Genomic DNA, 13,094 nt, shown 5'->3' with positions numbered 1-13,094 from the left:
TTCAGAATGCGCCTTACAGCTAATTCCCGAATGTATTTTCTTGAGTGAAACAACATTGTCAACAGTAGCTGTTCAGGATGAGCGAAATATGCATTATTCGAGAGAACTTTGAAAATTATCTCCTTAACGTGGTCTGGAAACTGCCTTGCAAGAGAAATCATTTTCCAAAAATGTTGGGCACCATACTGGCAGTTCGGTTTCATTTTTATTTCAAACCACATTGGAGCATAAGCTAACATTACATACTTTACAAGCATTGTTAGATTTTCTGATGGAGTTGGAGTGTCTATATACAAGCGTAACAAACGCTGTTAAAGCAGTATGAGGCATAGAAAGTCTCATTTGACTTGTCATTGTTGATGGCGCATCAGTTCGCTTACGTTTTCTTGAAAGCGGATAATTCAATTTAAAATCGTCATCTGCATTTTCTGTGCTTTCTCCTGATTCAAGCTCTGTTTCAGGATCATTCAATGTAATATGACTTTCCTTAACCCTCTATCCATTTGTGCTGGGTACTGATATGTCTTTCTCATCCAAAGCAGCACTTGTTTCAATTTTCTGGCATCTTTTTTCTCATTTTCGAAGTTTCTGGGTTGTTACCTTACCCACTTTCCCAATTAGCCAGTTTTCTTACTGTCCTTTGAACAATTAGAAATTGTTTTTCTCTATCAGGGACTTTTGCTTTTTTTCTGCAATTACACGAATATAAATCTGCGCATTTGCAGGCACAAATGTCAAACAAAGTCGTAGCCTCTGCTTTAAATTTGCCTAGCTTTGATTGTAAAATTTGCGTCTTTATATTCTTAGCTTTTTTTGTTGCGCTATTATATTTAGAGTAATAAGATAAAATCATGGCAATCACTCTCCTTATTGAAACAACGGGAAGGAAGCACGCTCCCAAATATCAATAACTTTTTTTGCAACTACAGCGGCCACACTTGCAGAAGATAGTTGCTTACTTCCTTCTCCCTTTATTTGCATTCTAGTGATTTGATATCATCTGATAATGTTTTCATATGTTGGAAGAAATAAAGCATCGGGAGGAGACAAATCTTTTCTAAGTCCTTTTCCAAGTTGCTCGCGTTACTTTCTTTTTCGCACGTTTCTCCATAACAGTCGTATTGTATACCAAAACAAAGATAATAATGCAATGACATTCGAAATTTTTCTTTAATACGTTCTGCAGTGAACAATCGAATGCTCAAAATCTCGTTCTGACTGAAGCTCAGAGATAAGCCAGCCGGGAAACTTTTCTTTCCCCAAAGATGGACATTGGACACAAGAGAGGACCCCTTTTTAAAATGAGCGTACAAATGTCGCATAAAATTGATTGAATTTTCACTGTTTTTTCTAAGTAACGTATTGTGTAACATTTCAGTATTTACTTATTTCGAAACTACTTTTTTTTTTTCATTTTTCCTGTGTTTCAGTCTTAAAGAAGCGTAGCTAAATCTTCTACGAAATGTATAAATGTCTTTGAGGATTTCACTAATTCACTGACAGATAATTCTAATGTTTGCTGAAACTAGCTTCAAACTTTTATTTTTGCTCTTTTTTTTTTTTTTGAAAAAAGTGCATTTTTGCCCTTTTTTTTCCGTTTTTCAAGGTCAAATAGCGCCGGCAAAATATTAAACAAATTTAGCGAAATTTTTCATGGGTAATAACGGGCCCATATAGCAATTTTTCCGCACTATCCAAACACAGATTTCCAAAAAAAAAAAAAAAAAAAAAAATTTTCGGTCCACCCTAATATACATATATATATATCTTAATATATAAAAAATCTTTTGTGCAGACCTTTGTCACCATAAGGCTTTTAAACGGCTGGACCGATTTTGATCAAATTTTTTGCGTGTAATGAAGTTGTGGCAAGCATGGTTTCGAAGCGCGATGGATCGAATCGGAAACGTTTTTCTTAATTAATTAATTAATTTAAACATTGGATGGTTATATCTCCCAAATGATTAACATTTATTTTAACCTATTGTTGAGCGAGAACTGAAATAAATATTTAATCCGTTGCCAAAGAACAATTCGGAACTCCAGCGCTCGAATACGCTACCTTGCGGTGATTTACAAAACTGCAAAAGAAACTAAAACATTGCCACGTTGCGTTCCACGTGTGTCTGTTGACGTAAACACAGGCAGTTTGTTCTGAGTATTTATTAACGCAATCGATGTGTCTTAGTTTGCTTTCAGCTACAGAAATTAATTCGTCCCTTAGTAGTATTCTCGAGCTTCTCAAAATAATGTTAGTTTTCATTATTTTCTTAATTATTGGTGAAAGCGAAAATTCTGGATTAACAAACTTGGATAACGTTATACAAGGTAAAAATTTTTATTGTTTTGTATGAATTTGTAAGAATATGGGTTTTTTTTTAATCTTAAATTAATTAAACTTACCTTATTTTACAGCAGCATTTAGGTGGAATGGACAGTATGCAAAATATTTTCTTGAATATATTATCGTAGAACAAAATGAAAAATGTTTAACCGAGAAAGAATTTACTTTATTCCTTTTATTCTCAGCCGAAAGGTTTCGCCAAATTTGTTTAGGGTTATAGTTTTAGTATAGTGAGAGAAAAGTAGCGTTGGCGAGATTTCGCGTTTTTAGTTAAACCATTTTTCATTTTTATCATGAGTGGAATAAAATTTTAGTAAGATTACAGAATTCGATAAGTAAAAAGAAATAATGGTCAATCAACTGAAAAGAAAACTACCACCATATATCCGTGAGAATTTTGTTGATGATTTGCATAACATGACACGATTAAATCGTAACTCAGAAATTAGACCGCCATTAGACAGTGACTTCAGTGCCCCCTATAGTTCGTTGGAGTTGCGAATAAGAAAGCCAGCTCTGCTTTTTGTAATGAAATTTCCTACTGTGATATGTCAATAATTGAGAATAGATAAAACGTAGAGAGAGAGAGTGAAGCCTTCATTTCTTGAAAGCAACGATTTTAGGTCCAGTGATATATTTTAAAGTAAAGTACTGGAAGAAATCGGGTTTCTTTCACTAGGTTCACGCAAAACGCTTTTCGTCGTAGTTAAACCAAAGACCATGTGACCGGATCGGTGCTTTATGTTTTCCTAACCAACTGATCGGATAGTACCGTACATAACAACATTTGTTTTTCGGTTCAAATCCATCTGAGTTTTGGCACCAATGGCAAGAATACTTTAAGGATTATTAAACTAATCAGTACAGGAAAAGATAGTGGAATCTGAAGAAGAAACAAATTTTATTTTCGTCCAGATAAATTATAACAGGGTAGTTCTGTACACACAAGATCACTGCAGTGAAAGATTTTTAGCTTTGGTAGAAAGAACAAATTAGGCAAATATATGAAGTTTTCGTTCAAAAGATGGGATCGCTAATCGGTCGGAGTTTGCTTCGCTCACTGATTGGCTAGATTACAGGAACGTGGTGGATTGGCGACATCGGCCATAACAATACAGTTGCGTGATTATTTGTTTACTACTGCTAATGTAATTTATTGTTTTTTTTTGTTCATTTGGTGAAATATTTTAAATTTCAAAGAATTGTTTTTGGTTTTTAAAGAGTGATTAGTCATTTTAGTTGACGAACGTTTTTATTTTACATCAGGAGGGGGGGGGGGTAATTTTCGCTTATTCAGGGTACTATTTCTATCGTTATCATTTTTTTTAAACGATATCAATTCGGTTGTTTTATTCTTTTTCATATGAGGGACGTTGCAGCGGGATTTCCCGTTTTTTCTACATGGGTAGTTAGTTTTTTATACTTAACATCAGAGGATGATTTTTACCTTTTGGGTATGACTGAAGGAACAAACCATACAATCTATGAAGATCTTTCACGTACGCAAGAAAAAATAGATGATGAAGCAACTGCTCAGTGGGCACTAGATAAATTAAGTTGAAATAAATATACGCATTCTGACACCAAGCAGCTTAAAACATTTTCTATTTACTTATTTTTTTCAACAAAACGGTTCAGACACTTGATTGTTTATTGAAGTTTTTCAACTTTTCAAATTACGAAGTTTGAACAGAACAACGTCTGTTGGGTCCTCTTGTATATATATTATATATATATATATATATATATATATATATATATATATATATATATATAGGGTGTTTCTGAATGCTTGGGCAAAACTTTCAATGGGGATAGTACACCTCTGGACAAACAATATAATGGCAAAAATAAGCGTCCCAAACGTCTTCCGAAGGAGATAGGCACCATTAAAGTTTAGGGTCCAAAATTTTGAATGATTATCAAAAACCGAAAAATTGGTCGATTTGTTTAAAGTTTTCGTTAAAATTATTCTTTTTATCATAATTTTCTTGAAGATAAGTTTTGGAGATGTAGTTTAAAAAATGCCGATAGAGAGAGGGTGCTTTAGACTTTGGAGTAACGAATAACTATTTTTAACCGTTATTTTTGAATTTCATTAAATGTTTTCTAATGCTTGAACTTAAACTTAAATTTTGAGTTCAAAATCTGAATTGTTGGGAGCGTTTAAGTAGCGAAAACTGAACTATCTTCAAAGGTTGAAATACACTTTCTCACAAAAATGTATGAATCAAGAATAAATTGAGTTGCAGCCAACAAACTCGTCAGGAATGTAGTTTGGTAAGAGATGTTTTAAATTTCGTCGCCAGTGACGAAAGGGTAAGCGCGCTATGCGCATACAAGAAGCGCATATAGGAACGATTTAAAGTGTGAAAACTTGGGTCAAAGGGCACTTCAAACGACACTGTCGAGTTGTAAGGACGCTATAGTGACTAGGACGACCTTTTAGAGGGATATGAACAATTGTTGGACGTTTTAAAGGCACATACAGTAGGTCTCAGAGAAGCAGGTCGGTTGTACTCGCGTATCTGCCGCCACCTCGGTCGAAGTGATGTGGTAGTAGCTTAGTGTAGGTAAAAATAAATGAATTACTCCAATGCGGTTGGTTAAGTCTTTCTAGAAACAGTAATGAGCACGAAAATCGCAAATCATAAGAGCGGCCACTACCGTATCAACGAGGTCGCTAACATTAGTTCCAGGGCCGTTTAACACCTTCCAAGAAACTGATGGTATCAAGAAAAAACAATCCTGAGTAAACTGAAAGACGCTGGTATCTCGAACCGGCGTTTCCATTGCGATATCAATTGAATTTTCGTCGATTGAATTTTCGCTGCATTTGATTAGCTGGGTTGTGACAAGCAAAAGGCATGTTATCTTCAACGATGAATCCCGATTTAGTCTCAGTGGTCATAGGTAACCTATTTTTCTCCATACCACGCCGTGTTCTGTTTTGTATAGCTGCTAGAGGAGGCTATACAACTTACGGTTTTGTAACCTTTATTGTGTCATAACTTCTTATTAAAACATTATTTTGTTCTGAATTTGTAATCATTTTAAATTGTGTGTATGTAGGCGTGTGTGCTTGTGTGTGGCGGGTATGTGTGTTTGTGTGTAGGGAGTATGTGTATGTGTGTGTAGGCATGTGTGTTTGTGTCTGTGTGCTGGCATAAGTGTGTGGGTAGTTGTGTATATGAATGTGTGTGTGTGGGGGGGGGCGGTATGTGTATGTGTGTGTACATATGTGTGGGTAGTTGTGTGTATATGTTTGTGTATGTGTGTGTAGATGTATGTATGTGTGTGTGTTTATTTGCGTGCGTGTGTGTGTAGTTGTGTGTGTGTGCGTGTGTGTGTGTAGTTGTGTGTGTGTGCGTATGCGCGTGTGTGTTGGACATGGATGCAACCTGGAGACGACTTTCGCTATAGGAGCAGCATCGTGAGGAGCCGGTCGACGGTGTTGGTGCGGAGGGTGGCGGTGGGAAAATAAAATGATAGCACGCCAAAAACAGTCAAGTGAAAGCAATAAGCAATCGTGATTGCTCAATAAAAGAAAATTAATTTGAATTCTGATTTGAATTATTTTGAATTCAAATTATGTTTTTCACAATCACGAACTGGGACAGGACCCTACTCATTGGAGTTATTGTTTCTAGAAACGGCTCCTGTCCCCCCAAGCCTGCCCCTCCTCCTGGGCGGTTACGTGTGCATAGTTGTGTGTGTGTGTAGGCTTGTGTGTGTGCGTGGACCTGTGCGTATGCACGTAGGCGTGTGTGAGTGTATGTGTGTGATGTCATGTGTTTGTATGTGTGTGAGCATGCGTGTGTGTAGGACATGGACGCCTCCGACCAGAAGAAGCGGATAGCTCAGGACCGGGGGACAGCCGCGCCTGCACGGCAGAGGCCGGTGAGCGGTGGCGCTGGGGTGCCTGGTCCAAGATGAAAAAGGAACCACAACGCCAAGGACGGTCAAATGAAAGCAATAAACAATCGTGATTGCTCAAAAAAAAAAAAAAAACCTGTGACCCTCTTCCTTCAATCAACTCTAATTTGAATTCTGAAACTTTGAATTCAAATTATGTTTTTCGCAATCACGAATTGCGACAAGACCCTACTCATTAGAGTTATTGTTTCTAGAAATGGCTCCCCCCCTCAAGCATGTCGCTCCTCCTGTGTGGTTATGTGTGTATAGTTGTGTGTGTGCAGGCTTAAGTGTGTGTACGTAGGCCTGTGTATGTCTGTAAAGGCGCGCGCGTGTAGGCGAGTGTGTATGAGCATGCGTGTGTAGGACATGGACGCCACCACCCAGCAGAAGTGGATTCCGGGGGACAGTGCTCAGGACCAGTGCCGCCGTGCCGCCGCCGGTGGGCGGTGGTGCTGCTGGTCCAAGCTGAAAAAGGCACCGCAACGTCAAGGGCTGTCAAATGAGAACAATAAGCAATCGTGATTGCTCCAAAAAAAAAAAAAAAAAAAAAAAAACCCCACATTCAACATTACAATAAAAGTGATTAAATTATTATGCTGTTAAGTGCAACGTTTAAAGTGATGACAACGGTGCTGCAAATTACCAAATTATTCAAAATGCATTAAGTAATATTATAAATTATTAATAAATAGATATTTATGGTAAAGTAGGCAAAAATGTTATAAATTGAGGTTTGGGTATCTCTCAATAACTTTTCAAAAAGGACTTGAGATTGATTGAAGAAATGATAATATGATTAAAAATTCGACATTTAAAGAACGGTATGAAATGGTCGGATTTAAACTAAAAATTGCTTGTGAACCACATTCCGTGAAAAATCACAACATACAAACCTAGTAACTGTCAATTATTAACAAAGCATTTGCGTTTAGAATGACTTTATCAGATATTATTAGCACTTGGCGATTTCTCTCATCTCGCCGATCCTCCCGCTACCTGTTCACCTCTGACTCCACGGAACCGGTCGCCAAAAAAAGTAAAAAGAAAAGCCAAAGGATCCTCGAGGTCAGCTCATCCTTTGGAGAGCGCTTCTTGTCATTCTTAGATCTTTCGCTGCATCTTGAGCATCTCTTCAACGAAAATGAAACCGATAGCCGTCTTCAGCGGAACACTGTTTCTCCTGGCTGTGCTCGTTACCTCAGGTGAGTCTGCGCCCCATTGACCGCGAGCTGCGGTGAAAGTGACTTAATTGGAATATGATAAATTCCGTTTTTAATGTCGTAATTCGGGTGTTGTAAAGTTAATTGATGAGGTATTAAAAACGTATGTTTGATTTTCAGTGAAACCGTGATTTTACGTTTCTCAAAAGATTGTTAAGAAACGCAAAATACGGGAAAACGTAAATCGGGAAATACATAGAAAGAAAAAATCAAATAGAAAAAAATTAAAGGTAGTAAAGATGACTCTTTCAAAAAGTATAATACCTACATTTTATAAAAAGTACATTAGGTATAATATCATTATTTTATAAAAAGAACATTATTAAACATAACACATTTAGTTGTGAATCCTGGCGTTTAGGTTAAAAATAGTCCGTATTAGTGGATTGTTTTTTAGCCATTGAATGCAGCATTTTCCAGGATTGAAATACTTTGGCAGGAGGCTGTGGATTGCATTTCTGATTTCATTGTTAACTTTCAACAACGTGGATTAGCACTAAAGAAGCACAAGAGGAAACATGTAGCTCATTTTAACACATTTTCTTTTTTCTTTTTTTTTTCCAGGAAAAACGTAAAATGCGAGAAATTCCATGAAAAACAAACTTTTCATCCGCGTTAAACTAACAATATTATTATACGGAAAAAATGGGACCTGATAAAAAAAAACCTAAACTGCGGGTAAAACGTAATTCCGAGAGACGTAAAATAGGGGTTTCACTGTAAATAATCTATCTAAAATAATCTGTCTAAAATGTTAAATGGGCATCTTTCAACGAAACTGGTCTGCCTCAGCGGAACACTTTTTCTTTTCGCAACGTGCGTACCTCAGGTGAGTCTGTATGACCACTACCACTGGTGACAGTAGCTATTTGAAAAATGATAAGTTCCGTATAGATTGGAAATTAGCTTTCTCAAAAATTACAAATTGATGAGTTGCTTAAAAAAAAAGATATGCTATGTACAAAATGCTAAATATATACATCTCCTCGGCAAAATGAAACAGCTACCGGTCCTCAGCAGAACAATATTTCTCTTTGATCTGCTTGTTACCTCAGGTGAGTATGCTTCCTATTGAGGACGAAAACCGGTGGAAGTAATTCTTTGTAAGCTAATAAGTTCTGTATTTAGTCACAATTTGGTTGTTCTATTGATGAGGTATTTAAAAATATCTTATACGCAATGCATAAAATGTTAAACATGCAAACCTTTTAAGGAAATGGAACCGCTTGCCTTCCTCAGCGGAACACTTTCTTTTCTCGTGCTTACTACCATCAGGTGTGTTTGTGCCCTATTAAGAGCAAACATTAGTGAAAAGAATGTTTTCGAGTTGATTACTTTCGTATCAAGTCAAAATTCAGTTTTCTTAAATTTAGTTGATAAGATATTTAAAAAGTATTTGATAAACTACGTATAAAATATTAAATATGCATCTCTTCAACGAGAATGAGACCATTGTCACTACTCAATAAAGCACTATTTCTTTGCGCTGCAAGCGTTATCTCAGGTGAGTTTGCGCCCTATTGACAGTGAACACTGGTGAAAAGGATGTTTGGAAATTGATAATTTCCGTATCAAGTTAAAATTCAGTTTTCTTAAACTTAATTGATGAGATATTAAAAAAATATTTGACATATTTCATACAAAAAGTTAAATATGAATCTCTTCAGCGCAAATGAGACCATTGTCACTCCTCAGTGGAACACTTTCTTTTCGCTGCACGCGTTATCTCAGGGGTATCTCCGCTCTATTGACCGCGAATACAGGTGAAAGTAAATGTTTCGAATTTAATTACTCTCAATCCAGTTTTTTAATCAACTCCAGCGACGCAGCAGTGAAGCGGCATGGGACAACCAGGCTTAAAATAAAATTAAAAGTATTATACATTTCTTTACATTTCTTTAAAATAAAAAAAAAGAAGAATAAGTTTTGTAACTTGTGATTAGTCGAAGACCAGCTTATTTTTTTGATTGTCGATAAAATCACGTTATTCTGACACGTTCCACCTACAAACTAAGATGATCATATCGTTTGTTTCTTTTTTAAATTTAAGGTTATAATCATTGAAATAAAAAACGTGCCTTCGTGCAAAGCGGGTATAGGATTTAATCATATATTTATTTATAATTTCTTGGCACATGTGATGACTTATATTTTCTATTTCATTGGAATGAATATTACTTTAAAAAGTTATTTTTTGGAATGGCAATTAATTAGTCTATTAATTTAATCAGTTATTTCTTTATGTTTTATAAACAAATGTGCGGACTGTAAATTGAATAAGTACAACATTTTTATGTATTTTTTTTTATAATGGCACGTAGTTAGTCAGTTATTTTAATCATTTATAACTTTATATTAAATTGGTAAATGTACCAAATCACAACTAGTTAAGCTTGCCCGCTTTGGACTCTCTGGTAGAGCAAAGCGGGTTTATCAAATGTTTGTAAAGTTTGATAATGAATAAATATTGGGTTTGAAATAATACAAAAATCACTTTTTATTTTGAAGTTCAAGAACCCTGTCAGGAAATAAAACCGAAACTGTTGAAATAAAAACCCAAAAGCTACAATTTTCGAGCGTTCTTCGTTAACTTACCCGTTCTGGGCCACCCTCCCTAACTGTTAGTAATTTGACTAGTTTCATATTAAATCTCAATTTAGTTTTCTCAATATTGATTGACGTGATCTTTTAAAAATATTTCATATACTCTGTAAAAAAAAAGTTCAATAAGCATCTCTTCAACAAAACTAAAACCGCTCACCGTCCTCATCGAAACACTTATTTTTTTCCTATTACGCTCGTTACCTCAGGTGAGTCTGCGACCTATTGACCACGAACACGGGTGAAAGTAACTGTTTGGAATATTAAGTAGCAGTTCTGATTTCTTAAAACAATTAATTCTCATTTGATAAGCTATTTTAAAAATATATTTATTTTTTAAAAATGTTCAATGAATAATATTTTCATACATTTTATTTATAACCCCTTTGAAATTATAAAGTTCATATAATAGAAGTTATATATTTTCAAGAAAGTTTATGCGTGAAGATAATAAAAGTGCTAGATTGATTTGCTATCCCCATTTGTAAAAATAAAATTACCGAACAGAACCACACCTTCTTTTGCGTTGGAACTTCTTCATTATTTTGTGGGAGTGTAAGCAAAAACTATATCACAAATTGTGTGATACCATAATAAAAATCTGACAACGTTATTTGATATAATGATTCTTAACTGAATATTTATTGGAATTTTAAAAAGGTTAAAAGCAGTTTTAATCCAGAAAAAAAAAATTATCCAATCTTTTCAAGGCGCTGCATAAAAGATATTAGTTGCGGTGTGATATGTTTTTTACGACAAAAGGAAACTTCATCGAATTTAATAAGAATTTTTCACTTGATTTATCATTTAATTGCACTTTAATAGGACTTAGTGTACATCTACATTTACTCAATAATATTAAGTGGAAAAAAATCTTGGTTAAAACTGTTCTTTCAATACTTTTTGATAAAAATACGAATTTTAAAATTTGGCTCATACGCATAACTTTGTTGTGAAAATAATATATTAAAGTCAGTCAAATTTCCGAGAAATGGAGGTTTTTTACCTATGGAACAATATGGTCTCTAAGTCATGAGCCATGGTAAAATTGAAAGGCTCTGGCTAGAATGTGATAAGCCAAACTTTGAGATTTTTGTTCTGAATGCTGCTTTGATAAGTGAAATAAACATCACAAACGATTACGTCATTGTCAGAAAAACTTATATGGTTTTAGTATTGCAGAGTATAGGATGTATAACATCTATAAAAATATTTGTAGAATTTTTCAAAAGCTGGAAATTGGCTTTCCTTAAAAAAACTCATGTGGCATATCACATTCTTGCTCCGAGCCCTTCAATTATGACCGTTACACTACCATAAAGTGTTTTTTGCTTTCAATATTTTTCGTGTTCTTATAAACCATATAATGTTTTATTTGTAGAGTAAAATTTCACACGCTCGCTTTACCAAGATTATCTTGGTGAAGCTGGGGTTGTCAAATTTAGAGCAACGATTTGAGGAGAATCAGTGATAATTTTGAAAGTGAGTTAAATGTTGTCAAGAAAAATTGCTTATTGTCAACATTGTGTATTACAATACGAGATATAATAAATATGCAATTACAGTTTGAGGAATGTGATGTAGGGTAACACCCCCCAGTAATTGGCAGGTCACCAGTGATTGGCACTTCCAACAAAAATGTCCTAAAATAAGATTCATATCCAATCTTTTGAAAGTAGAGGGCTATATACCAACTGAATGTACAGTTATTTCAAAGATTATAACTTCAACTCATGTTACTAAATGGTAACAGTGCATAGGAAAGAAAAACAACTATAGCTTGTGTCAAATCAGACATTTTTGTTGCAAAAGCTTCTTTTCTGGCTTAAGGGAAGCATGCACATCAATCGATTAAAATCTGATTTAAAATAATTGTATTTTAAATTTTGGTTGTCAAAAGTTTTTGTTTAATTGAAAGGTGTTACTTTCAGTGGGCAGAAGTATTTTTTGTCCCTTTTTGGATTTTTGAAGTACTATTTATGTATACCATTTAGTGGTGCTTTAGTTTTGCTAGTCCCCAGTAATTGGCACATCTGCCAATAACAGTCACTAATGTGTTGTTCTTAATGTTGATACTTTTGTAGCGACAATATTGTATAGGTTTGTACTATTGATTTGAGTCCTACAGAATCTACTGTTAAATTTTAAAGAGAAACAACAAAAAACAAATATGTTTGATCATCACAGTCAGACATTGCGACTGTAGAGAATCGTTTCATTTTTCATGGTCCCTTAGAATCATCGGGTAATGTTCCTTTTTCTGTGGAAACAGCTATCATTTGTGAAATCAAAACTGCATAACAAGACCAACTGATGAAACAGAAATAATCTTGATATTTTTTTTCTCCATGTAATAGTACTCCAAATTTATTTTTTATTTCTCTAAAATACTTTTCAACGTCAAGATGTGTGATTCGCCATTAGTTTGTGTAAAATCACCTACTTTAAATTAACATTAATTATGTTTCTGATGATGATAAAATTTGTATGTAATCTAAAAGTAAAAAATAGAGTGATTTTCCTGTTATTATGTGCATGATTATTATGAGCAATTACTGGATCACGAGGTCTCATAAACTGAAGTATCAGGTGCCAATTATTCGTGATTTTGATAACTTTTTATACATATATTTTTATAAAAATATCTATTCAAATATTTTTATTTTTAGTGAACTAAATAGATGAATAGATGTGCATTCTTTGATACAAAAATATTTGCAAACGAATATTTGTTTTCTAAGTAATGAAAACAGATGTAAGTTTAAGGACAAAAAAGTGCCAATTACTGTAGTCGTTACCCTACATATTTCACAGGTTGGATACTTTTGGCTAATTTCGGTTGATTATTGTAACATAGCTTCTTCACTTGACAATCTAGCATTAAGCTGCTGTTGTAAAATATATCCTGTTTCAGTTAACCAAGGTATTTTTCCAACAATGGAAAAAAAAAAAACTTTAAAATTGATTTAAATAATTATTGCTTACTTCAGTCTCCGAAGTAAGCAAAATTG

At 34.5% G+C, this 13,094-nt stretch overlaps 1 protein-coding gene across 1 annotated transcript in view; it reads left to right on the top strand.

The window, feature by feature from the left end:
- The first annotated feature begins 7,352 nt into the window (after window positions 1-7,352).
- The window catches only part of LOC129219754 (protein obstructor-E-like), a 59,991-nt gene continuing 54,249 nt past the window's right edge, over window positions 7,353-13,094 (top strand). Inside the window, exon 1 of the mRNA XM_054854048.1 lies at window positions 7,353-7,464. Within this exon, the coding sequence (XP_054710023.1) occupies window positions 7,404-7,464 (61 nt within the window). The 5' untranslated portion in view covers window positions 7,353-7,403. The remainder of the gene's footprint in view (window positions 7,465-13,094) is intronic.

This window comes from Uloborus diversus, chromosome 4 (assembly GCF_026930045.1).
Source record: "Uloborus diversus isolate 005 chromosome 4, Udiv.v.3.1, whole genome shotgun sequence".
Taxonomy (NCBI): Eukaryota; Metazoa; Arthropoda; class Arachnida; order Araneae; family Uloboridae; genus Uloborus; species Uloborus diversus.
The sequence above is the reverse complement of the archived record's forward strand: the minus strand, read 5'-3'. Positions and strand labels throughout refer to the sequence as shown.